The 27,991-nt window shown below is 36.0% G+C and overlaps 1 protein-coding gene across 2 annotated transcripts; it reads right to left on the bottom strand.

Annotated features, from left to right (window-relative positions):
• Window positions 1–1,668: 1,668 nt before the first annotated feature.
• Window positions 1,669–24,468, bottom strand: net (atonal bHLH transcription factor 8-like protein net). 2 transcript variants are annotated; one of them, XM_011058089.2, is made up of 2 exons: window positions 22,535–24,468; window positions 1,669–6,130 (listed from the first exon to the last, which is right to left on the bottom strand). In XM_011058089.2, the coding sequence occupies exons 1-2, from the start codon at window positions 22,584–22,586 to the stop codon at window positions 4,977–4,979; spliced, it is 1,206 nt and encodes a 401-aa protein (XP_011056391.1). In that variant the 5' UTR covers window positions 22,587–24,468; the 3' UTR covers window positions 1,669–4,976. The 2 variants fall into 2 exon arrangements, with proteins under 2 accessions (XP_011056391.1, XP_011056392.1); XM_011058090.2 differs by lacking the exon at window positions 22,535–24,468 and adding an exon at window positions 7,621–7,956.
• Window positions 24,469–27,991: the final 3,523 nt, after the last annotated feature.

The following is a 27,991-nucleotide window of genomic DNA, read 5'->3' as shown; positions in this document are numbered from 1 at the left end:
TTTTAACACTTTGAGCTTCTCTCCTTGTTAAAGTTAGAAAATTTCTATACATCCACGTATGATTTCTTCATGGAAAGATAAGTTCTGTTGAAATATCTGAAAATTTAATTGGATGCAGATCAAAATAATTTTGTTAGCCCACACACATAAAAATAATTATGTAGAATGCTTAGATTGTTAGAATGTCAAATTTTTTTTGCAACATTGTTCAATATGTTTGAGAAACCTTATACATAATTATTCTGATAGTCCAATAAAATTATTTTCAGATCTGTATCTAGCTAGATTTTTAGATATTCAGCAAAATTGGTGTTTTTTCTTTGTACAAAACGTTAATGCAGTACATCGAACTCTGTCTGTTCCGAATAATTTTTCAAAACTTCCTGGAAGAGTTCGAAAGGAAAACGAAAGAATATTTGAGATTACCAAAAATATTTGAGATTAGATAGAGAAAGAAAGCATCGTAACTTATGCTATGATTGCCACAAATACAGCGCAAAACTATCGTGGTTCCGCGATTTCGCGGTATAGCGGTTACATACGTACCGAATGTGCTCGATGTGTGCAGTGTATCGTGCAGTGGCAGGTAACACAATCGGATTGTTGGCCGATATCGTTATCTTTTGTGGGCCAGATGTGCGCGCTCGGGGAACATCCCCGTCGTCACTCCGACGATGTGTTCAGCGTTGTTACACCTGAATACATTCCGCGTTCACGTGTGCGTTGTATACGTTTTTTACAAACTGCTGTTAGATCCACTTTTACCTCGTCGCTGCGATAACAGCCGCGATTCCATCTCGGACGCTTAGGCAAACTCGTGAAATCTAGCCGTAACTGGTTATGCGCATACGCCCAATCGAACAACGTTCGCTCAGCTTGAATTTACCACAGATTTTTGTTCGATATTGCATTCGCGAAACGATACGCGCGGATGCGTATTATACTGTCTCGTATTGTTGTCTGCGCTAAACGCGTCAATTTCCAGACTTGTTCGATTAACTTGGGAATAGACACCTGATTTTTTTTTTTACATATATCTTTACACCCCAATTAAAGTTACTATTATATTAATAACATATTGTATATTATATTAATTGTTTTCCGATATATTAATATTTGAGAACATTACGAATGTGAATTTAATCTTCTGTCAATTCAATTTTCTGAAAAAAGTAGAAAACGGATATTAAATGAAATAATTAAGTATAGCTTATTACGATAGTGTTTCCGAAACATAAAAATTTTAATTAATATGACGCCTTTTTATTGCAGATTTTCAATGGAATTGTATATTTAAAGATTCGTAAAGAATAGTTATTAAAGAAGAAAGGAAATATGTCCGTATTAAGTAATATCCGTAATATTAATACAAAATAATATTTTGCAATAATTCACAATCTTTCGTCGCTGACGTAAAACACCTTAGGTGACTATTCTCACATTAAGATACAATGAAGAACGCGATAGATTTTTCCGATAGCTTTGTATTTAAGCTAATAAATAAAAAATGTTGTACATTCAAACGATACAAATTAAAAGCTTCCATATATTTTTATTCTATTTCTTGACGAGCGAAATTCGCAAATAAGAAGCAACATTAATTTTAAAGAAAGTAGTAGTAATTACGAGGGAGATCGTGATGGGAAAGAATACACAAAAAAGACATAATTTTCGTTGTTGAGTTTCACTTTCATTTGAACTTTGTTCGAAGTTTTTTTTTTATCTTCTAACATAGAAAGGTACATATTGGATATCGCATCGAATCGTCGCATAAGGCCAACGTGCAAATGCGCTCCTTTCTCACACCACATAACACATTCGATTACTGTACACTCGCATAAATCGTTAATCGTAACGTTACCTTCGCTATTTACAAAATTCGAGACGCAGTCTCGATGGAACCGCGCAAAAAGACTGTGTGAGCCAACTGCTCTTCTTTTAGAGGTCTCATCTACAGTAGTCATATAAGTATAAAGCGTCAATTTTTAATATTGGCATCAAATTGGCTCTTGCAACAAACTTGCGACCTGCGACACAGATTGTGCGACTATTGTAGATAAGGCCTTAGCTTTAATTGTCTCAGCATCAAGTAACGTCCTTCTCTTGCTATAGCAATAATGACAATCGAATATTTTTTAAACAAAATGTTACAACGATCCTTTTGTTAACAATTCAACGTATATCTCGGAATCAAAATTATTCAACATATTTTTTTTTAATTATCGATATTACAATAATATTGAATTATAATATTAAAACCAATTTTTTGAAAAAACAAATTACATTTATGTCGATTATGTTTCTGTTTTTTATCATCAATAGTGAATGCCAGAGTTTGAAAAGTAATAGTATTCCTGAAAATGAGACAATCCTAATAAATCCCATTTAGTTATAACTGTACTTTTATTACGCGTGTTTTATTTGACTACCATATTTCTATAGGAGGACGATATCATTTGTAGTTTCGTCGTAAACATTCACCGCCTTATCAAGAATTCACAAGCAGTATTATTATTGTCTTCCCTTTTAATTTGTTCTTTTTCGCGTATATCTTAGATTGACATGTCCCCCATATTATTCGATGTTGATTCGACATCGATTCGACGTCAATTTCGACGTCGAATCGACATCGATTCGTTGTCGATTCCATTGTCATTTCTCACTGAGTCGTAAGCTGATTCAATAGATTGCAGACAATCGATCGATTCTTTTGTCCTTTCGTTGAAATAAGTGCATTTCAATGAATCGTAGTTTGAAAATCGTTGCTTTAGGACCTTTAGATGACACACGAATCTGCTTAACCGAACTAAGGCGCGTTTGCATATTTCACGTTTAACCCTTTTAAAAGACAACGAATCGCAAAAAATATTTAAGACGGAAAAATACATATTTATTATAATTGTTTATTATAACGCTCTCTATGAAGTTATCGCCATGAAAATGGAAATTTAGAAAATTATAATGTTTTTAGGCTTTCCACGGCTATTATCTTTAAAGATGCTAGAAGGTTTGCGAGTTATCGTCGTATTTTTGTCCATTGCCAACGTTTCGTGAAGAGCGTTCGGCGAAGAGCGCCCTCGTCCTGATGAAGTGAACGGCAAAGTTCACGAAACATTGGCATTAGCAATGGACAAAAATACGACGATAACCCGCAAACCTTCTAGCTCATCTTTAAGGGGATCATATATTTCAAAAATATATCGAATAGTAGCACTCGATGTGAGACGCGTCCGTCGCGGACGAATGATTCTTCAAAACTCTCGGCCTTCGATTTATGATCCCTTTAAGATTTTCTTTCACCAATCCTGATTAACGTTAATCGATTATTAACTCAATCACTACGATTGCCAACGTGAGAACTGTTAGAGAACTGTCTTTCTCTCATCATGTTCTTGTAATTTCTTTGCTGATCGCTCTGATGATGATATCTCGATGTCATGGGAGCCACTTGATGACTCTGATGATTTCGTTGACTCTGATGAGGCCGATGATTTTGATGATTCTGATCAGACGAAGCTGCCAACAAGTGTTCCATCATGTACGATGGCTCAAACAATCTCTGACGAGGCTCTCATCGGGATGAAATAGCCGATCGATTGTGATCGGTAGGATGTTGTAGTCTTCTGAATGATTCGTGCAGCCTCTGCGTCATTTCATCTTGTTGTTTCCTGCTTTCTTCTTCTTTTTCTTCTTCTTCTCTTTCGCTGGACAATATCGTTGTCGTCGTCATCGCAGTTGTTGTCATGGTATTGGAAATCATATTCGTCGATGTCGTCATCAACGAAGTTACGATTATCTTGGATTCATTTTTATAGGAAGAAGGAATCCATAGTCGAAAAGGATTCGGTGTGTTCAGCGATCTTCTCGTAGGAGCCATTTACAGCAGGATGCGACGGCACTCTGGGTGCCTCGTTTCTTACCACCAAATATAAACACAGAAGAGGAAGAGAGAGGAAACGTTCTGATACATTAAACTGCTGTTCGCAACTTCTGTGAGTTGATCGTCGATTAATTTAATCAGAAGTTGGTGAAAGAGGTCCTAAGAATTATAAAATTTCTTTCTTTGACAAAAATATAACCCTAATAGCATTCCAAGAGACGTCCTTAGGACATCCATATGTCTTTTGAACATCTTAAAGATATCCCCTAGATGTATTCTAGATAAAAGTGTACTATTAGAGTAATTATTTTATGGGATTAGTAAATTAGATGTATTGGACATTTCAAAAGGGTTAAAATAGCTTCAAGACTAGCTTCTATCATAAATGGTCAAATCCTACATAAACATTCGCCGCTCTCTATCGTAAATTCGTGATACAGTGTAACGTCTGTAGCAGTATCTGTTGTAAATTTAAGCGTGATCTAAGTATGAGAATTTTTCTAAAATTTATTGTCTGGTTGAGTAACTGCAATCGGTACGTAGACGAATTACCATTGCGGGCATCGCGAGAAATTCTTCGCTACAGTAGTATTCATTAAAATTTAAAGTTTATTATGATTTCAAAAGCGTAATGTACAATTTTTGTAAAACGACAAGTAGTCATCCTATTCTCTAAATTTCTTAGAGTGAAATCTCATTCCAAAAAAAAAGATCTTATTCAAGAGTGGCAAATATTTTCACTTTTTTGAAGTGAGATTTTACTCCAAAAAATATTGAGAGTACATTTTTCGCAAATAAGTCTCAATTTAATTCGTCGCTACTTTTGAAAATTGTTTTATCGCACTCGCGACTCTAATTAACGCATTTTTAATCGATAGTCCTTGAATTAATACGCTCAACATAGAAATCGGTGATGATTAGTTGCTTAGGTTATTTAACCTTACATCGTCCTCCCCTCCCCCGAACCACATGGCATCGAGAATAGAAGACATTTAAGCGGACAATGCGGAACATCCCCCGCTGTTTCTGTTATGACAGATTCCATTGTCTATCGTTCCAATCTTGTTCCCATTGTTCAGGTGAAAACACGATTCGTTCAGTCTTCTTTCCGCTTTCTGAGTTTACCCTCCGTTTGAATAGTCCTGGAGACCAACTCTACGCAGCTACTCAAGTCTGCGTCGTTGTTCTTTGTGGCGATTACTTCGCCATCTTTACCGAGAACCTTGCTAAGCGTCATGATGTAGCTGCAGGCAATCCTCAATACGGATAGCTTTGACAATTTCTGGTTATGTGAATAGGCAGGTATTGCTCGCCTTAACGTGTCAAAGGCGGCGCTGATGGTATGCACTCTAGTTCTTTCTCGAGCGTTCGCTTCTATCCGTCTCTCCCTCGTCATGTTCTTGTAATTTCTTTGTTGGCCGCCTTGATGATGAAGTCTCGATGTCATGGGAGCCACTTGATGACTCTGATGAGTTTGATGATTCTGACTGGACGAAGCTATCTGTACTGAGGATTGCAACAAGTGTTCCATCATGTACGATGGCGTCTTGTCGTAGGAGCCACTTACAGCAGGATGTGACGGCACTCTGGATCCTTCGTTTCTCACCACCAAAGATAATGGCTCGTCTTGCAGTCTAGGATGCGGCAGAGAGATCGTGTTCGATGGAGACGTCGTTGCTGCTGTTGGTGCTACCGACTCGAAGAATCTCTGACGAGACTCTCGTCGAGATGAAACAGCCAATCGATTGTGATCGGTAGGATGTTGTAGTCTTCTGAATGATTCGTGCAGCCTCTGCGTCGTCTCATCTTGTTGTCTCCTTTTTTTTTCTTCTTCCTCTCTTTCGCTGGACAATGTCGTTGTCGTCGTCATCGCAGTTGTTGTCATGGAAATCGTATTCGTCGACGTCGTCATTGACGAAGTCACGATTGTCTCTGATTCATTTTTATAGGAAGAAGGAATCCATGGTCGAAAAGGATTCGATGTGTTTAATGATCTGCTCTCCTCTTGGTCCACAGTTGTCTCCTTGGAAATAGGATTAAACCGTCTCTTCTTCAGTGGTGCTATGATGACTGCAGGTTCTTGAATCTTTCGTGGCTCCGCTAATTTCCGCTTATTTCTCAACGAAATTGGTATTACCTGCACTTCGACACTGTCCTCAGACGAAGTAGGCGAATGTAAACTCGATCTACTGTCCTCATCGGCACTACTGCAAGAACCGCTATCTCTCTCAGAACCCGCCATGACACCAGCTGTAAACAAAATGAAGAAAAATACATCAGCTCGTGTTGCTTAATCCCCAAAAAATCCCTAAAAATTGTACTTTAAACGAGACAAATATATATTTGAATATTAGCGAAAGAAAACACAAATATTCCAAGTGCACAAAGTTCAAGCGGCACGGACAGATTTAATTATACGGGTATACTATGAGTATTGCAGTATAAGATAATAATAGAAAGAAAGAAATAATTAATTATGCCTTCTTAAGTCTCGTCCGGATGGAAACTATGTAACTATGTAGTCGTGCCCTAAGTGAAACATTCCGAAGGACGCGCAGTGAACAATGACATGCCGATAGCGTTTGATTGGTCAATAGATAGTAACATGCAATGCTGATTGATTGGTCAAAATTCGCCTTCTCTTTGCACCATCATACCTAATGTTTCAACCTTTCTGATTCCACTATGCTCATGATGGAAGTATATTATAAAATATATAAATATATCATATAAATGTATTATATAAATTTATTATAAATATAAATATATTATATAAGTGTACTTCCACCATGCGGCGATCGTGCAATAGGGCTAGAGCCACGGAAAATGCGAAGAGTGAAACGCTTTTCTTTCATTTTCTTGGCGGTGCTTTTAAATCTGTTGCCAATACAGTGCACAAGGACACGACTACATAATTTCCATCTGGACGAGACAAGGGGCATAATTGAGATCGAACTTCATAGGTAAGTTCGTTCAATCTATCAATTGAACCACACAATTTTTTAAACCTTTTATTCTCTTTTATACGCCAAATATAAAAATATAATAAATATATATTTGATATAATGCCTATTTATTTAAGATAAATATAAATAGTTTTTACATTGATAAATATATTAGGTGTTGGAATTAATTCGTAGCGTTTTTTAATGAAAGAATGTTATTTATTTCACATGAGCATTAAAAAATACATTAATGAAAGTACTTCCCATCACTTGTAAAACGCTACGAATTAATTCCAACACCTAATATTTAAACTAAATTAATAAGAATAGGGCTATGAGTCAAGCAAGGTCTTGATACTGTATTGTTAAATAACAAACAGAAAGTTTATTAGAACATATGTTTTGATCCCAATCTGTTCATTCTCAATGTCGTTAACATTTTAAAATTCAAACAGTATTAACTAATATCGCTCTGATTATATTTTTAACATTAAGAATAATAAATTTCAAAGAAATACGTTATTAAATTTATTGTAATAGTAATTAACCGATGTCTTAAAGTAGAATCAAACGGAAGTAATCAAAAGCATATCTCGGAATTTTTTATAATCAATATAACGACTAACAATTAAAAAGACTATAAATTTCGGTCTAGAAATATATAATAGTGAAATCTAGTAAAAATGATTGTAAAACAATTATGTGTTATTAAATAGAATGTTGGAGAAAATAAACAGTTATATTAAAATTAAAACAATCTGCATATTTTAAAGAAATCATAAAAATAAGAAATACCTGGAAAATTGATTGTAATCCGTCGTAAAATTTCTTCATATAATATCTAATTATTCGAAAACAGCGTCTTGAGTTAGCTTGCTAAAAGGAACTCAATTTTTAAGAGGAGAGAAGTTTGCTCTGTAAGTTACACAATGAAAATGACTGTTTTGACGATAGAGCATAAGACGTTAGGTAGGAAAAGTCTGAAAAGAGGGGGTATACTCAAAGGCATTAGGAAGAGGACAGCAATTGTAGTATGGGAAGGTACATGTCGGATGAAATCTTGAGATTATCTCTTTATATGCACCATTTCTGATATTAATCTTTTATTTAAGATGATTCTGTATCCAAAATTTTAATCTCCTTCCATTAAAATTGTGATTAAAATTCATACGATGATCCGAAATAACTGTGATGGAGATCCCGTTTTTTTTTATTAATAATGTAAGGTGCTCATGAATTTTCATTTGTAAATGTCTCTTCGTTTGACCGACATAATTTATCTCACAATCAAAGCAAGAAATTTTACACCTCACATCTAAAGGATTGGACATAAAGACGGTCTTTACCTACTTTTACCGTAACTTATTTACCGTTTGGAATATTCTATTTGTTATTTAATATTATATAGCATCAAGACCTTGCTTGGCTCATAGCCCTATTATCTTGTTAATTTAATTTTTACAAATTATTCTAGCCTTTTTTCCTATATAATTTTTATATTTATAGTATTTATATTCGATATCGACAATTCTAAACTGCATCGTTCACTCAGCTATCATCAATCAGATTATGATTAATGTAAGATAAATTGCTCGAGGAATTCGCTATTGAAATTTAATATGGCACCAGCGTCCACGTGCGGACAACATATAAATACAAATAATGTTCTTCGGTAACGTAGGCGCGTTACGAGATCCTAATATCGAATTCTCGCATTACGAGACTATTCGCAACCTGACGGCAATGGAGGACGGCGCGGCGACGATGGTAGCAACGGAGACGCACGTGTTTTCCTCGCGATTCCGTGGGCGGAACCGCGCTTTGGACACGCGGGAAGTTTTCTGCTTTGATGCGTCATCCAGCTGGTACCATCTGGCGCGCACACAGAGACTCGACTCGAGCAAGAGAAGATTATAATATACTTGCGCCTTTCCTCCCGTCCATCCGCTTCGTCGACCGGAGTCGACTCGGATTCCAAGGCGGAGACTAATTTCGCTGATTTTAGTATCTCCGGGGAAGACGCTTGTCATCGCGCGACTTACGCGAGCAGTTTTGCCTCACCTCTTTTTAGCGTGTGATGCATTTCGGAGGGGGCCATGAATGATTCCTTATATTTCTACGATTTTTTTTTATCATGTGCAATGATTTTAGAGATACAATAAGACTTTTTTAGATTCTTGTTTTCCTCGGAGCGACGCTACCTCTCTAAATTTCTTGGAGTGAAAACTTACTCCAAACGAATGAAAATACTGCCGGTATTGAAAATATTTGCACTCTTGAATAAGAGTGGCAGATTTTTACTTTTTTTTTTTTAGTGATTGTATATTTTTTTTGTAAATTTTTAACTATCCTTGAAAAAGTTGGAGCAAATATACGTTTTGCAAAGTGTGCGAGTTAAGAATCGCAAAACTGTATACAATGCGCGAATTATCAAACCAGCTGACGTAATCATCTTGTTTGTGTAATAAATACGTATGCAAACACGACGGTGCGTAATTTTATCCGACGTTAGAGCGTGGATTGCGATATAATGACCTTTCTCACATTTCCTGACCATGAGACACGTAAAATTCCACGATCCGCACGAGTCATGTGCGAACTTTGACATTTTTCCCGCAATTATACGTAAATTATTCGGCGAAACGTTGCGCGGGTATCCGGTAGCACAAACGAACGGTTCGGTTTCATTTGACCATCATCGATCGAAGCAATAATTCATACGAACCGACGATCGCTGACGTGGCAATTGATCGAGCACGACAAGCATCGCAGATGCATCGGATTTCTCGATCATGGATCGCCTGCGCCGCAGCCGGCTTGATTCTTTCATTTCGCTCTGTCTCGTTCTCGCATTCATTCTCTTCGTCTTACTACATTGATCTCCCGAATGCGATTACTGTGAATCGGAATCAGTTAACATCTTTAAGAGACGTTCGGCGTCGTATTTACTCGAAATCGAAGTCGACCAGCGAACTTTTTATTAGCTGTCTTTCTTGAATCCTCCAATTATTCTAACACTCTGATTTTAATTAAAACAATTTGGAAAGAAAATAAAACAAGAAAACATTCACTTATAACGCTGCGAAAATATAATTGAAAAATGCGCTAATAATAATTTTCCGACTAGAAATCTACATAGAAAAAAAACGACTGAAGTATAATTTAATTAGATATAAATCTGAAAATAATTTTATTGGACTGTCAAAATAAGTATGTAAAAATTATGTTAAGTTATGCTGAAACTGGTTGCTAAAATGTCAAAATTTTCGTAACTTTCTCATCATGTGTTTGAATTCCCTACATAATTATTTTGGTGATTTAACAAAATTATTTTCAGCTCTATTACTCTTATAATATAAATTATTAGATATCTTAACAAAATCGTTCTTTCCATGTAAGGATCAAATAACGTACGCTGAATTTTGATTCTACGGTATTAATAAACGCCATTTCTCCGCTACTATATATTCTCTATCTTTTTCTCGTGTCCTCTCCTCTCAAGAGAAACAAGCTGGGAAGAGCAAAGCACGGCCGCCACATGGCGTTGGCGCCAATCTCGTCTGTTCATTGCTCTCCTTTTATTGCTTTTCCAAGATAGAGGAGTCATCGCGATCGCGACGCGAACGAGCAATGAGATCGCAACCGGATCGTCTTTCCTTTCTGGTTGGCGATCTCATTGGCTGACCTCGACGCGACGCTTTCCCGAAAACCTTTCGTAGATACTACGTACTTATCTTGGAAACTATCCAACTGAAGGGCTCTCGCCGGAAAGGCATGGAATTCCTCCTCCGAGCGCAGCAAATGCCCGCCGATTGGAGTCAAACATAGATTTCCTGTCTGTCGTCTCGTCTCAAATGCGACTAACGGTCGTTAACTTCTCGCAAAACTAAGGGTTAAAGTTGGATTAATTGGAATAAAATTCCCCTTTGTTTCAATATCGAAATATCTCTCTCGCCGTTTCTTTTTTCGTCACCAAACAAATAGAATCGAAAAGAGGGCGAATTATAATACAACGAAAGAGTCGGAACAAGTGAGGTGAAACTGTTCATGCAAGCGAGATAATGTTATTGGCCACCTGGCATCGTCTCTGCTCGTCGTGTGTTAGTTTAAAAGCGTTATCGAACCGATAACAAGACCATACTCTCGATAGTAGCCATCTGCCACCGCCATTGGCGACGATCGTTATTATTGTTTAACGAACGGAGAAGCCTTTTTCTCGTATAATGTTTACTTGAGCTCGCTTATTATCGATGCAACGATATCCCGAATGCATTTTCGATATTGGCCAACTATCGTTTTTTTTTTTTTTTTTTAATAATTTATGGGCAGGTTTTTTGCAGTTATTTTTTTATAGTTACTTTAAACAATATGGAATGAAAATGGTAAATATTTTCGAAAACGTTATTGCGTAGAATCGATATCAATTGAAATAACGATGACTCGCTGAATTTACGCATTTCTCTACAAAAAAAGGTTTCATCGCCTCGTAATCTTCTCACACGCGTAAAAAACGAAAGGTCGCGAGCGCGTGGAAAGGAAATTATCGCGAGAAGAGTTTAGGTCATTCGGGGTCATCAGCAGGCGCCGGCTGAGACACATGCTCGATCATCGGTCGAATCATAAATATCGGTCCGACGAAAGAAATGAAATTGATGAAGGAGGTCACCGCCGCGGAGATTCGCCGCGTACGAATGGTGCCTGTCGTTTTAAACGAGATGTATCTTTTCTTGAAATTTTCCAAAAAAACAGGCTAATATTTATAGTCGGATCTTATATTTAAGACCGTCTTACAGTTTTAAGACGTCATAAACCAATCAGAGAGATTATCATTTTACGATATTACTTAAGACAGGTCTTAAAATAAGAACGGACTACGAATACCTCTCAAAGATGCTCAAGTAGAACTCGGAGTTTAAGCTATAACTGAATGAAAGGAGTGAATAAAAACCCATGAATGAAGAGGACACGTGCTGTTTTTCCTTGTGAAATACGAAATTATACTGCCTGATGCTCGGATGCTGCGATTAAGGCACGTGGAGCAATTTTCACCTAGAAAGGAATCAATCTGCAATCTCCAGATGGCTAAGCTAATTGAACAACTGATATCCCGCTGAGAACCGCCGGCAGTTTAGAGGACGATGAAGATCTGTCTGCGATTGCTTTTCCTCCACGTACGCGTACTTGGAGTAGTGCTCGTGCCATTTCGCGACAGGCTCGCGAATGTCTCGAGACGTATGTAGTGTGTACCTCTGTTCTGCCGCCGTCTCGTTCGCATTTGTTCAAACACGCCGAGCACATCTGTGCAAACTCTCGCGCCAGAGAAACGTAACGTCGACCTTCCGCCGGGTTTTCCGTTGCGCCGGGTGCGCATCTTCCACGTGACGCTTCGTAGAAACATCCTTCGAGGAAAAGTTCTTTTTATTCGATGTTGCGTCTGCTACACAGCTGTGTTTGCATATCAAAATTATTGTTACGTGCGATCGTGTCATTGCCTCGGTTACCGATGTTCGAATGATTCTTCAATTGTTGCAAACTTTTTTTGGAAGACGAAAATTAATGGATCTTTCGAGTCTTTTGAAAGTTTAATAAATTCAAGATATATTTATTAATTACGGGATATTTATAATATGAATTCCATTGAAATAATTATTAATATTGTATTTTAATCAATTTCGTTTGTTATTTATTAATAATTTGATAAATTCATTGATTTAGAAAATCTGAGATGTTTGGAGATCTCAAACATATATAAAAATACATTCGAGACTTTATTCATAAAAAAAAAGGAAACAGAAAGTTCAGTTTTTTCTTTTTGATTGAGATGGACGGTAAGGGCGCTTCCCACGTGGAAGATTGAAAAGACGGTGAAGAAAACACGTGGGATATCACAAACACGTCGGGAAACTTCCAACTGCTTTTGAGAGCTTTGTATAGAACTGAAGTAGCTAAATATAAAGTACGCAAACGGTTCGCGCGCATGTGGCCGAAATCACCCACGCGACTTTTCAAATCGTCGGTTTAATAATAATCCGTGTGTTAGATATTTAGGAAGCAATACGCTTCTTCTTTTGCGTAATAACATAATGTGCAAGAAGAAAAAATGTGCATCGAAGAATTTGATAAGCGATTCGAGCGTGATCTATGACCTGAATTACGAAAGGTTCGATGAAAACAGGAAAAAAGAGCATGTGCGTATAGGATGATTGATGCCTTTAAAATATTTGCTATGCGCATTTCACAAATACCACTGAATGCGATAATATTAATATCGATACTCATAATCAGTTCATTTTTCTCTGAATACGTACATAAAGTACAATGCAAAGAGCAGATAAATTCGCGATGTTTTTCTATATCTTGAAATTTTTACATGGAAAGAACAATTTAATTGATGCATCTAATTTAATTAGATACAGATTTGGAAATAAATTTGTCGGGCTATCAAAATAATTAGATAAAAATCTCAAGCGTGATGAGCAATGCTGCAAAAAATTTTGACATTCTAATAACCAATTTAAGTCCTACATAATTATTTTGATGGCCCAACAAAATTATTTTCATATCTAGATACTTCAGCAAAATTATTCTTTCCATGTAAATATCGATTTATTCGGAAAATATTACATTTATATATTAAGAAATGTAAGATTATTCGCACATATATATATGTATATATATATATATATATATCCCATACAGCGTAAAAATTTAAGATTCGTGTTGATAAGTCATAAGTAATCATTAAAGCGCATCTTGAGAGAATACGTAGCACGTCTTAAGATACCGAAATCAAATAGAGACACCGTTTCTTTTTCATCGATAAGCGGGGAATAAAATGAATCGAGCTAAATAAGGGAAATAAGGTTGCTCTCGATCATAGATCATTCGCCAAGTACAGGTTTCCGTCATTGCTGTACCGCGGATGCCTGTCTATCAGCACCGGCCGCCTTTTGCGGAATTATAAAGCGCCGACCGCGTGGTGTTGACTAGTTCGCGTAATTACACGACGCCAATTGCATCCGGCGCCGAGCGACGCCGTGGGCTGCTAATAATCACCTGTTACCGCGGTGTAATGGCGACGTAATACGAGAGTCCGTACGATCACCGTACGTTGCGATGACTTACAGACTTAGATAGACCGCGTCGATACGAGTACGTGTCGTATGCCTAATGACTCTCGATAGCTCGATACACCGTGGTACTTAACGATTGCCTAACGAGCGGTCTCCGTTAGTGATTATACCGTTCCGACGCGTTGACACGCGTTTCGCCAGTCGCCAGTCGTGGGCGCGTTCGCGTTTTACCCTGCGTCACCTTCGCCGGCGTTATTTTATTGGGAGAATTATGCGACAGCTCGAGCGTTGATTTAAGACCGCGGCATGTTGAGCGTAGGCGCGAAAGTGTGCGCGCCGGCCGAATTAAGCGTCTGATTATTCTCTTCTGTTTCTTCTTGTTGGGACGAAGGACGGCAACGCGGCATGTCGAGCCTTGCTATTCGTCGCGCTTGCGACGAAAATAACCGGCGTTAAAGTCGATTGCAAATGCAACCGACTGCAAAAGATATTAATTGTAGGGACTTGAATTATTAAGACTTGAATAATTTAACGAGATATCGATAAGAAATTAATATCCGGGAATATGAGTAAAATTCATTATTAATGCATATACATTTATCGCATTTCAAATGGAACAGTGAATAATTCATATTGCGTTGTATTAACAAGAAAATGAAATAATTATATCCTTTAAATATTTAAAATGTTAGAATAAGATTTATTTGTCGTTTATAGAGAAAAGTATTAAAGTGTGTATATATATATATATATATATATATATATATGTATGTATGTCAATAGTGTGACGCCGAATCAATTAGTTGCAGTAACAAAATCTCTTGTCAGTTTTTGTTTAATTTCAAAAATATCAAATTGTCAGTTAAAATGTCAATGATGTTTCGTGCAGACTATTTCAAAATTCTTTCTCTCTTTTAATTACGATTTTAGTTATAATTTTCTATGTGTGTTTAAAATGGAATATTGATAATATTATAATAAAAGCTTTCTTTAAGAATATATTTTCTTAAACAGATTTAAAAAAAAAACAAGACAATTTAACGAAATCGAAATATTAATTTTTAGATAGACCTTTGAAAATTTGCTCAATCGTCATAATTTTTCAATTAAGCTAGATACGAACAGATTTTGGTAATTCCAAACCGTAAAGACACTAAAGACAGAAGATCTCTCGCTCTTGGGCTATTATATTCCACTCTCGTGTGGCGGCGCGTCGCATTTCCGCCGGAGGCTTTCCGCGAAGCGAGCGGCAAGCCGGAGCCCGGAGAGAAGAAAAGGGGTAGGAGGAGGAGGAAATAAAAAAAACAAGTCTCGCCTCCGATAAATCTCACCGACGCGACGCCGCCATGTGGATGCGCCGTTTCCTGTCCCGATCCTCGCGAGAGAGCGGGATATTTATCGCGTTGCCAATACGCCGTCGACGTCGCGAAGACACGCGGCTGCCTCCGACGAGGGTTACCAGTCCGCGCAGTTTCTTCGTTTGACATAAATAAATCGATCCGTGTTCGTTCATCGTTCCCTGATCGATTTCAATCCGAATAATGAGACGGCATCAATACTTTCGTGGTTTCGATCCTCGAAATGTCCATGAAAGACGAGAATTTCGCTGTCGCAACAAAATTGTCGCTGCCTTCGTGTTTTTTGTCCGACACGATTGACCTTCGCGATTGTTAGCCAATTATTTGATATTACAGCGAAACTGTCGTTTTGTTATGTAAAATAAGAATTATTTTACGTAAGAACGAAAGAAGAATTTCGATCGGTGAACTTTTGACCGTAGAATTTATAGTCAAAGGAAATAATTTATCGCTAAACGATCTAACTCGCGAAATTATTCCTGTCTCTCACGACATGCGAGTGTTCTCTCGTGAATGATAAGAGAAAGCCTGATGCAGACGAACTTGGTATCGTAGCGTAGAGAGGAATTGGAGGAGATTGCCTAGAAGAGAGAGAGAGAGAGAGAGAGAGAGAAGGCAATGGCGCTAGCCAGATGGTCGTGAGAGTGAGCGTGACTTGATATATCGGGCTAGTCATTTGCGCGATCGACTGGCCTGCCGTCGATCGCGAAAACATTTGTGTTCCATTCGCTTTGTTTCTACTTCTTCGTCTTTTCCGCTTCTTCTTCATATTGCATGATTATATGGCCATTCGTTCTATCACATTCTAGACATTCTTCATTGACATTGGGCGACTTCACGTAAACACAATGCCGATGCCGATATATAAATATATAATTTGTTTTCTACCAAAGGTTCTTGATCTAAGATTATTTTTATTATTCGTATTTTCTGTTTTTCTTTTTTTTCTTTGAAAAAATATCTGTTCCGATATTTTCGTTTGTTCGAAGCAGTAATTAGAAATTGTGATAATTATGATGAAGAAAAATAGCAGAATTTATAACATCCAATTTTATTCGTTTTATAAATTCTGTTTCAGTTTTTTTCTTTTCACGAGAAAATATAAAGTAGATAATGCATAATTTATTTATTACAAAAAATAAATGTTTTTAGATTCATTGAATTCAATTATTTTTAATTTAAATAAAAATATTTAATAGAAAATTGAACGGAGCTATTCCGACATTTTCAATCTTAAAGTAATATGAAATTTACAGCAACAAACAAATATCTTTTTGTAATATAATATAATATCTTTTTGTAATTTATGTTTTTTTTTTATAACTACCTTATACAATCATGATTGCTTCTTAAAAGCACAAGTATGACCTTTGAATGTTCAATATATGTTGCTCAAAAACATAAATAATATCATGGGAAATGAAGAAAATAGCCCCATTTTACCCTATATATTTTTTTCTTTAAGTAACATTTTTATTTAATATTTTTACACGTACTTGTTGCTATATTTGGTTTCTCTTTTCACATGAAAGATTCATCATGTAAATGTCTCGTTAGTTATTAGACACATTAGACAAGAAAATGCACGAACTAATAATATCAAATGAAGATATCGATCGGGGACATGTAATATGAGAATTCTCTCTCTCTCTCTCTCTCTCTCTCTCTCTCTCTCTCTCTCTCTCTCATTGACCTTATGTCTTGACCTTTGCCAGCATGCTTAACTCGCAGCACCGATATCGAGAACTTCCATAGTATCATGTTTTCGAGCACGCTCGAATTTTGATAATTAATAATTTCATAGAAATGTAATTATTTACGATAACAGAGATGTACATATCAGCGATATAAGATTATTATTTTATTTATTATTAAGATTATTAGATTCCTAAAAAAAAGGAGAAAATATTATTTTAGTAGAGAAAGAGGAATGAATTCTAAGAAATCTTTTAATTAAATTTTTTAAATTATCTTCTATCCGTGAGTGAATTTTTTTACGTCATTCTGTGTTAGTCTTATGTGTTTCAAATGACATTTAAAAACAGTTTTGTCTATCATAATCCTAATTTGTAGCAAATATTTATTGATACAAATTTATACACAATCTCTTATTCATTGTCAATTATTATTGAAAAATCTATTTTCCGTGATTAATGGTATTTTTATATAAATTAAAATTAGAAGTAAAAATTACTTGCAATTCATATTTCCTTAATAAACAGTTTCTTAATTTTTAATGTTAAATATCACGTTAAAAGTAATTCAGATACAATGTTATTTATATATATATTGTATATATTCGTAAAGATTAATTTTTAGTTTGTTAAAAATATTATGAATTTAATTAAACGAATTAACGTTTAGTTTTTACAAAAAATGAAGTTTAATTTAAGTTTAATCAACTCAATTTGCAAATATTCTAAATTATACATCATCTTGAAATCATCCTTATTTTTTTTTGACATCATTTTTCTGTCACGTGTCCATCATTAAAATATATATTCATTTTCAATATTTTTAGAAAATGTAAGATTTTTATGAATTTAACTATTGAATGTTTGTCTTCCTCGTTTCACATGTGTGCTACGGCGCATATCAATCCGCGTAATAAACACGTGTAAACGACCCACGTGTCGCGAACCCGCACCAATCGCTCGTATTTACTCATGCGCGCTTAAATCAACATAAAATCGCGAATTATAATTTACTACTGAATGCATGCACGTGCCATGATATTACGTAAATTTCATGTCAATATATAACGATTCGTATAAGCTCTGCATGTGCGAAAATATTTGAAAAACGATAATTCTTTCGATTATAGCATTTCCCTTAACATGTCATATTATCTTTTTTTTTATCTGCAGTGAGGAATTCGCGTTAACGAATTTTAGCGTGTTAGCGATTATTTCTAACACGGACCACCATATCTGATGACCGCTTATTTTAATCACGTCAACCGTACTCTCGAAAATCGAGAACAAGTGGCTTGCTATCGCGTGCACTCTCATCGTACATCATTGATTATAAATATATACGTTGGATGATTTTGAAATTATCATGCCAAATATTTACATCATTTTTTAAGACAAATTTCTTAAAAATAATTTCCAATTTTTTTCTTACCATTTTTAAGTTAAATTTTGCTTAATAGATCGGTGTTTATAATTACACGTTATATAAATGTATACAGAAATTGAGGACTCTTTAGATACCATCTTGTTTTCCTAAAAGGACAAAGGTTAAAAAACTTTTCCTTTTTTTTCGCGCGGAGAATGGCCATTAGAAGTTAATACCATCGCAAGTAGTAGGTAGCAGGTGCAGGATCGTAATGCATAAGTGGGTGGCGATGAGAGAGAGGAGTTCCTTCGCCTCGTGACATCCTTTGTATTTGTGACGGGACTCAATAGGGTATCGATTACACTCTCGAGGCGAGGTCAAAGCCGGCGCAATAAACCCCAAGCGAAATTTGTATTGAGTATTGTGCCGTCGCCCAAAGCGTCTACAGTGTCGGAACGGTGTTGACCAATATACAGACACAATGCTATTTAATTGTGATAATACTAGTACGGCGTACTGTTTACTTTTAATAGAATTTTTTTTATGCTCATCGTTGTTAGCCCTTAAAATATCTCCAGAATTGAGAAACATGAAGCGACGAAAAAGTAACGTTTAATCAAATTTTTGTCGAAAGCAAAGATCGAAACTTTTCAAGTATCTAAAAGTAAAATGCCGAGTGTCTCGTAAACATCCTGTATTGCTGAAATTTCCATGTTGCTTGTCTGGGGTGTCGACCTTTAATTACATATGCGTGCGATAGCATTAGTAATTTCCTGTGTTTCTTCTATTAATGCATAAACATATCCATTTTCGGGCAAAGTCATTCGTGGTTTAACCTCGAGAAAGACAAACCTATTGAAATGACATCGAGAAAATCAGAATGAAGCGTATAAAAGTGCGCGCACCTGCGCGTAACAATTCAATATGCATGCAGTGATGAACGAACGATGGAACTCTCTCTCTCTCTCTCTCTTTTCCTCTGCCTCTTAATCCCGTGAAACTTGCAGAAATCATTTCTTCGCTGCGGCTCGCTGCGAAGTCGAAATCAAGCGCAACGTAGATATTTGCTGTCGGCGGTAGATTTAAGAGTAAAAGTAGTCGACCGAGAGAGGAGATGAGATATGTAAATGAGCACGCAGAACTTAAGTAGCAACAGGCGATAGGTACTATCTCGATTATAGTTATCGCGGAAAAGGTGGACACGATCTAATTAAAACGCTCGTTTTCTGCACGCTTTCGTGTCGACTGATTATGATAGCGGAATGAAGCCGTAATACTTCTCGGTGGAGATTGATGATTACTCGGAGATCAATAAATATAGTATTTATGGAGCTACTGTAATAAACGATCAGTAATGTTTCAATCAGTGTAAACCACTACTATACAATAGATTTTGATAATTATTATTAAAATATCGGAAATGAGAGATTAATATAAAATAATGTGAATTAACGAGACAGAAACTCTAACTAAATGAATGAAACCCAAATAAACAAAATATAAATTAAACGGAATAATAAAATATCCTTCGGAGTGTTTAACTAGATGTATTTATTCCGCAAATGTCTCGGCATATATTTATCATTTCTATACCGATCACTTATTAATTATTGTATTAATTATTCAGGTGTACTGAAATCATTGGAAAATGTTGACTACTGATTTTATTATTGAATATATTGCATATTATTTAACGATTATTCGCATATTATTCAACGAAGGTATTATGCTAACAGCACTTCAGTTATTTCAATTAACTTTACATCTCGTTGATGATGCCGACAAGGGTACAGATTTGCGCGAGAAAACATTGAACGGCACGCGTGCAATGTAATCTTTCATTTATATTTTTTTACGACTCACATAACTGCCCACGAAACACAAGCGTGACATTATCGATATATATTTAACACCGTTGATGAATATTGAATTCGAGTGCATCACAATTAAGCGGTGACCATTGACGTTAACATATGTGCGATTAATTGCATTGATCAATAGTATAACAGTTTATCGGCACGATTTTTTGATATGTTTTTTCGACTTCAGGAAAGTGGAAAGTAGAACATAGTCGAACATTCTTTCTTCTATCGGAAATCCGTCCGATGAATAACAAAACAAGAAACGATACTAATTCTTTACCGTGCTTTTAACTTCCTACTAAAAAATCCTACTAAAATAATATTGTTAGTAATTTGTTATTATAATATATAATATTTTTATATATTATATTGCAGGAATAATAAATAATATATTCTTTATCATGAAGTAGCACACATTCGATATAATAACGCGACAATATCAATAAATTAAAAAAATTAGACAATGAAATTTTACAATCAAATATAAATCCTTCAAACATTACATATAAACTGTTGCACGAATTATCGTTTTGGTATTCAATTAAAGAGATACACTTTTCATGGTTAGATAGGATTTTATTTTCAATTGTATCATCCGAAGGTTTGATATTTCACTTTATATTTCTTATCGTTTTCCGAGATACTATAAAATGACGTTTGATATCAAACGTCATAAATAGACATCTTATTAACCAAAACTTGGTAGCATATATAATTATTTCTGACTGTTTTATTAATAACTCCTGAATTGCGCTTTTATATGACGTTTTATCAAATCCTCAGGTATCGGTCTTCTGCCGGCGTTAAGTTAAATCAGTATATCGCGCTGATTTCGCTGCTCCGAGGATCGTTGTTTACGCGTAGATGCTCAGCACTGATTTCAAGCTCGGTCAAAGGGGGTCGTCTGTTACCCGGGATCGTATCTCTGTAGCAGTGCGTATATGTGGCGACCCACGCTGGCGCCGTCGCAGCCACAGTCGCCGTCGCCGCCGCAGCCTTCTGCCTCGCACTCTCGCGTTTCTATTCTCTCTCTCTCTCTCTCTCTCTCGATCGAGATCTCGCTATACCTTCGGCTACGTAGTCTAGTAAAAATGTCCAGACTATCATTCGGCATCTGATATCACCAACATTTACGTAAGTGGTCTAATTCTAGTTGTAAGTCCACACCTCAATGAACTTCAAGTCGACACTTTTGATAATAAAAAGTGAACGCTTTCATATCATTATCGTAGATTTAATCGTCTGACGTAAATTATTTCAATTTAACAATCATACCATGAAAACGTACGCTGTATGTGACTCCAATCAAATTTATAACGTTTTTTTTATTAGAATCATGTTATTAAACTATATTAGATGTTTTAATTCAAGTTGAATCAGAACGTTGAAGATATCTCTAATGAATGAATATCAAAAGTATTTAGTATTCAAGTGTCGCATTTGTTCTGCATCGCTTCTAGAGAAATAGGATGTAAACGTGACAGTGCAACGAGCGTAGCTAATAAGAGCAATTTTCCCATTTGTGTACTTCCATTCCATTCTATGTATGTTCATTTACAAGCGAATATCTAATCTTTATACCGGTATAAAAGTCCATTCGGATTATCGCCTGTAGAGCAATTCTCTTTTCGTTCCCCGTCCTGATCTACCAATCACGATCTATTCCGCGTTGTTCATAACGATAATTGTCGGTCCTCCACCAAGGGGAGTATATCGATCAGCCCGTATTTTTTGGACAATTGACATGATAATTTACGTTTGAAGTTTTCTTTGATGTTATTTTCGGCAGAATACTGCTTTAGCAGATTTTACCGCGTATTGAGATGTCATGTATTGACATGTACCGATTTAAAGCCGATCGACGAAACCAATCTGGAGCACGCTGGTTAGAAATGTAAATTGGCTTAAATTGTACGGGGATTATGATGTTGATGATTCCCAAATTTGGATCCCTTATTTTTTAATTGGAAGCGCTTAAAATATTTCGAGCGATGACACGAGAATATATGAAAGCGAAGGCTTTTAAGGCATAAAATTTAGAACAATTAAATGAAAAAAATTAGAGTTGTCTCGGACTAAAGTAGGTTAATGTACGTTCGATGTAGAATAATACTTTGTTTTAAAATTTGCTACGCATAGATAAATAATTATTTATTTAAATTATCAAATTTTCCACTCTTTACGGCTTAGTTACATCAACTACGTCTAATATTAACTTCAGCACGTTAAAGGATGTGGGAGAAGTTAGATTAAACTAAAGTTGAAATACTCAGCAATCTAAAGTGATCACATTCGCTTCAGTCATCCCTTTCGTGTCATCCCTCAATTTAAGTCTGCGACTACGAACTAAATTCACCTTTCATGAAAGCTGAAAGCTCGAACGTACTTTCCACCACGTGATCGGTCATTTTCTTCTTATAGACCACCGGCACTTCACCGATTCCTTCCTCGATTCACGCACCCTCACGCACAAAATACACTTTTTCCTTTTCCCTCGTAGTACAGATCCACAAATCTCGACACGTATAATAAACAAAACTGATTGGATCCTGGTAATCCCAAAATTCCGTTTGAACGAATACGATGTTTAAAGAAGTTTCGCGAGCCTATGTTTAAGCAACAAACTCAATGTGAGTCGACACACGTCCTGTTCCGAACGCAGTCGACAGTGAACTGGTTCGCCTCGTGTACTCTCGACTCCGTTTCATGCTCTTACGTGTGCGAGGGAGGCTCGACTGGTTCGTGCTCCATTCCACCACCACCATCGCCGCCACTAGTAACGTCGTCGCTCTACCACCACCACTCCGGCAAATTACCACCACCACTACACAATCGCTATCAGTACCAGCAATACTAGTAGTACTACTGAACTACTACCGCCTGTATTACCACCACTACTATCAGCAACGACTGACGTCCCCGCGAATACAGTCTCCCTCTCACCCGTAAGCTTTGTCGACTCGAAACGTAGCATACGAGAATATTGCGATGAGTGGGAGATCACGCCGGAAAAGATCCCGTGACAGAGAACGGCACGGCGTTGGCGTTTGGCGTTGGCGTTGGCGTCAGTGATAGTAGTAATAGTATGTGTTACTCCACTTTGATGCTAGGCGCGGTTTATGACAATAACAGTAAGAGTATTGGTCTGCCTTCTAGTTTACTCGATGGGTTGTGAATGGCTGGGATAGTACGATGTCTATTATTCTCGATTCCTAACGATGTTAAGACATAATGGTTTTAACGATTCTAAATGACTCCTATTGATTCTTGATCACTCAATGATTCTCAATGCGACGTTGGTATCTAATATTGGCGCCGTTGATCATGGTGATGGTCGCTGTCCACTAGTATTGGTAACCACCGAGATGTTAGACGACACAGCGCGTTGGCGTCGGTGGTGGCGATGGCTACGGGGAAGAGGAAGAAGAGAAAGAGGAGGAGGAGGAGAAGTGCACGCATTGTTGGCGGCGGGAATCAGCGGGGGCCGACAGAGCGGCGCCAGCAGGCTGAGAGTTTAGCTCACAGTTTCTCTGTACCACTAGCTTGTTCTTTCTCTTTCTCCTTGCACCCTGTCTCCTCGTTCGTTCTCCGTCTCCGCTGACCCTACAGTTCTCTCCTCTCTACATTCGTCTCTCTTTCGTCATGCCTTATAGTCGCTCTGCCCACCCACCAGTGGTAGCACTCTCCAATGTGCGAGTGTGCGTTTGCATGTCTGCGTGCGGAGATGCCGCGGGCGGCCAAGAATCGCGAGTTTATGGGACTCACTGACCACCGCAGGAGTCTTTCCCCAGGTTTTGAGGCGGAGGCCGTTTACCAGCGTTGATCTCCGGCAGATTCGACCTCCGAATTTTTTTTTTTTTTGTTTCTTTTACCGCCCTCTCGCTTTAAACCATCCTCGCCCTTCCTTGCGTTTCCTTTCATCGTGTCCTCCACTAATCATGGTGACTCTCCCGTTTGTTGGACACAAGCAGACCCGGTGCAACTCTTGTCCTCTTGAAAGAATGCTTTCACTATGCCAAAAGCATGGGAAACACCCGCGGGCGTATTGCGCACGGGCGGATATTAGGGGCACTTCTCCTCGGGGGCGGTGGCGAAACACCATGCTCGTTATAATATTCACCGAGCACATCACCGTTCCGCTGAATCGTAAACACTTATGAATTCCGTGCGACGGTAATTTTTATTTCCATGACGAAATAATTACAGTAAAATCGATTTTGTTGTAAAAATAGGCTATGCATACTAATAAATTAATAGTATCGGTGAATGATCATCGAATTTATTTATTTAGAAACAAATTTTTATTGTATCTTTGGATATATTTTTCTTATTAAAGAATACGAACAATTAATATATTATATTTTCTAATATTTTTTAAATTGTTTTTTAATTGTTAAATGTTTACGAATTAAAATAATTATATCGTCCATGTGAGCGTCATGACATTCTTTTCACATTCAACTGAATTGCATATTGTCAACATATGTACACATCTTTCTTCCATCTTTTCGAAATATGGAATCTTACTACACAATACATGCAATTAATATACCCATGTCCATTCAGGATTCTATGAGTTAAGCAATGATCTGAGATAAGTCAGTCTTTCCATTGTTTCGCCGATTTTACGAGTCTGAAAATATTTTGGTACACGTCTATTTGATACGTCACCACGTGGTCGTTTGCAGACACAGCTGTATGTTCTCCATTCGAGACTCCACAAATCCATATGGCCAATCCACTAGGATTAGTGCGCTTTGCGTTGTGAAGAACGGAATTATTATCACCATGCTTTATTTAATTTGTGCATGAAACGAAATTATTAAGCTTTCATTTTTCTTTAGCCCATTTAAATTGCAATTTATAATTTTTATTCGATGAAGTCAACGAAGAAAAAAAGAAGTCGTGATCTCTTAATTTCGTTCTTTTAGTAATTCTGTCACAAAAATTTACATTTTGCGGGCTGCATTTTCGTAGTTGCAATGTATTTCGTTTCGACAGTAGACTTGTAGTCAGACTTGTCAAACCAGAAATTGGCCGCGTATTAATAAGTAACCGATCAAGGCCATCCGAGACTTTTATTTAATCGCGTGATTATTTTCTTACAGCGCTTGTAATTGATTTTTTTGTTTGATTACTTATAATACGCTTAATTGATAGCTGCGAGTTCTTCTCCGACTAAATGTACAATTAACGAAGTGAACAAATCGTTCTTTTGTTATTTTTCTCTTATTAATTAAATTTAATTACTCAATAATACATATGCATATGAGGCTTGGCAGGGATATATTACGCGACATAATTTTTTTAGATAAAGTTTATATTAAATATAAATATGAATGCATTATACCTATGATTTGTATCAATCATGTAATTTGTTAAAAAAATAAGGGTTTTTAAGATTTTATAAAATATTAACATTTTAATCATTTTTAATATTATCACTTATTGATGATCTTCATAATCTTGACATGTTTCAATATTCTTGACATGCTTTCTCTTGATAAAACACGGTTACTTCTTTAACTAAATTCATGTTTGTATACAGAAATTATTTGGGAGAAACACACTGTTATCTTATCTATTTATATTTCTTTATTATCCTAAGTATAGCAATGCTCAAAATTTACGGAAAATGTTTATTCTGAAAGAATAAACATAGTTGCAACTTAGAAGAATGATGAAAAAATATGATTATATCTTTAATTTAGAATTTATAGATAATCACTGACAAATATTCTTTCTCAAGTGTGTTGATCTATTCTCTTGTTCTACGAACTGCATTATGACATTGTTTCTGCATTGTGTTGATCTTTTCTTAACACTATGAAGTTTCTGTTGGTTTAAATTACGCACTTTCGGTTTGCGGAATTTACTGATCGAAGAGATTTCTATCTCCTTCTGAGTAGTAACACACCGACGACGGTTTTTCGGTAGAAATCAAGGAATAAAGGAATGCATTTGCATTCTTGAAACGGTACCTGTGTGCGGCTTCTGATAATAAGCTTAAGTATGATTCATCACATTTCTTTTTTTACTCCGCCTTAGAATTGGTCGGAAGTATTAAGTTACACGGACACTTTCAACACGAATTTTAAAACACGTGTAGGAAATTTTTGCATAATCTTGATTATGTAAGCTTTGTAAGCAATAATATGTTGCGAGAAAATAAATCCAATAAAAATAAGTAGAAAGAAAATGTTATATTTATCAAATTTTTCAGTATAAAAAAATTGTTTCACTCTAGTCCCAGTAAAAAAATTCACAAAATTATTCTTTTTAATAATTTAAATATGATATTCAATAATATTTTTGAAACATTCCTGATTCCTCAAATGTCACTTGTCTATTAAATGAAAAATTTACAATATATATTTTAAATTTACATTCATATTCTTTCTACATTCAAAAATATAAAAAATTTTATAATACGTTATTATAGATATTTTATTCATCTTAAATTTTGTTAAATAATAAAATTTACCAAACAATTTCAAGATTGTTATTGTTAGTTGTTCTTTTAACTCAGTTGTTGGCCATTCAAAAATCTCATTAAAAAAGTTTCTATTTTTTGAACAGATTGCATGGTATTTCCTTTTTTTTTAATTTTGTGAACATTAAAGCCTGAACATGAAAATTATTATAATTGTTTCAGCTAGAGTTATAAATGTAAATTTAACGTAGCCGTCCAATTACTTTAATATATTTCAAGTCAATCAATTGAATGCAGAAAAGGGAACGTGATTAAATTTTCCCTTGAGTAATTTAAAAAAACAACTGTTTTTGAGTTTCTATACAACAAGCTTAATCTAGTGAGCGATATTCTCGGGATTTGAGTATTTCAATGAAGATTTTTCGATAAAGTATGTTAATCGAGATAAAATTCTTGGTGTCACCTATTGGTTAAAGTGATTATCAGGGATTCATCGTTATTGACTTTTGAGTTACTTATCAATGATTAAGGTATATATCTTGCAGTAAGGATAGGTGATCTGATAGCGATAAAGATTACACTTACAAATATTTTTGTTAATATCATATATTTTATATATATATATACACACACACACACACACACATGTATGTGTGTGTGTGTGTGTGTGTGTGTGTGTGTGTATGTGTATCTTAGAGCGTTATATTATATTACTGAATGTCGAATGTGTATCATGAAATTTACACTAAAAATTGAAATTTATTTAAAAAAAAATGAAGTTTTATTATGTAGAATTGGTATCTTGAACAAAGATACATCAAAGATAGGTCAATGAGATAATTTTCTTTATACATACATACGATACATTGTTTTTTATCAGGGCATTGGTTAATTTACTGATCGGACCATTTTTGCGAATTCACTGATAATCTCGCAATCATATTTTCCATAACAAACAAACCGAGCTTAATTGTCAAATATATATTTCATTTCTTCGCGGTGTATTTACAGCGTGTTGTAAAAAGTTTTCTATCGCGACGAATATCGGTCACGCGCGCGAGAAAAAAAGATCATTAATGACTGTTATTTTGGCCGGCAATTTCGCGCGCAATTACACGAGTCAACTCGCGAAACAGACACGCCCGTGCTGCACTCGGTCGCCTTTCAATTCGCATCGGATTCGAAAAGCAACCTCAGCGCAGACACGGTCGATCTCTCATTTCCTTTCGCTCGTAAAGTGCAAAGGTTGCAACAAAAAGAATTTGTAACTCTCAGAAAAAAAATTATTTAAGAAATTTCATGTATTGAACTAAAAATTAAAATTAAAAGTTACGTATCCGATATTTAATTGGAAAATCGTTTTGTACTTTACCAATTATT

The sequence above is a fragment of the Acromyrmex echinatior genome, chromosome 9 (genome assembly GCF_024713525.1).
Source record: "Acromyrmex echinatior isolate Ae372 chromosome 9, ASM2471352v2, whole genome shotgun sequence".
Classification (NCBI taxonomy): Eukaryota; Metazoa; Arthropoda; class Insecta; order Hymenoptera; family Formicidae; genus Acromyrmex; species Acromyrmex echinatior.
Note: the sequence above shows the minus strand (reverse complement) of the source record. Positions and strands in the feature narration are given on the sequence as shown.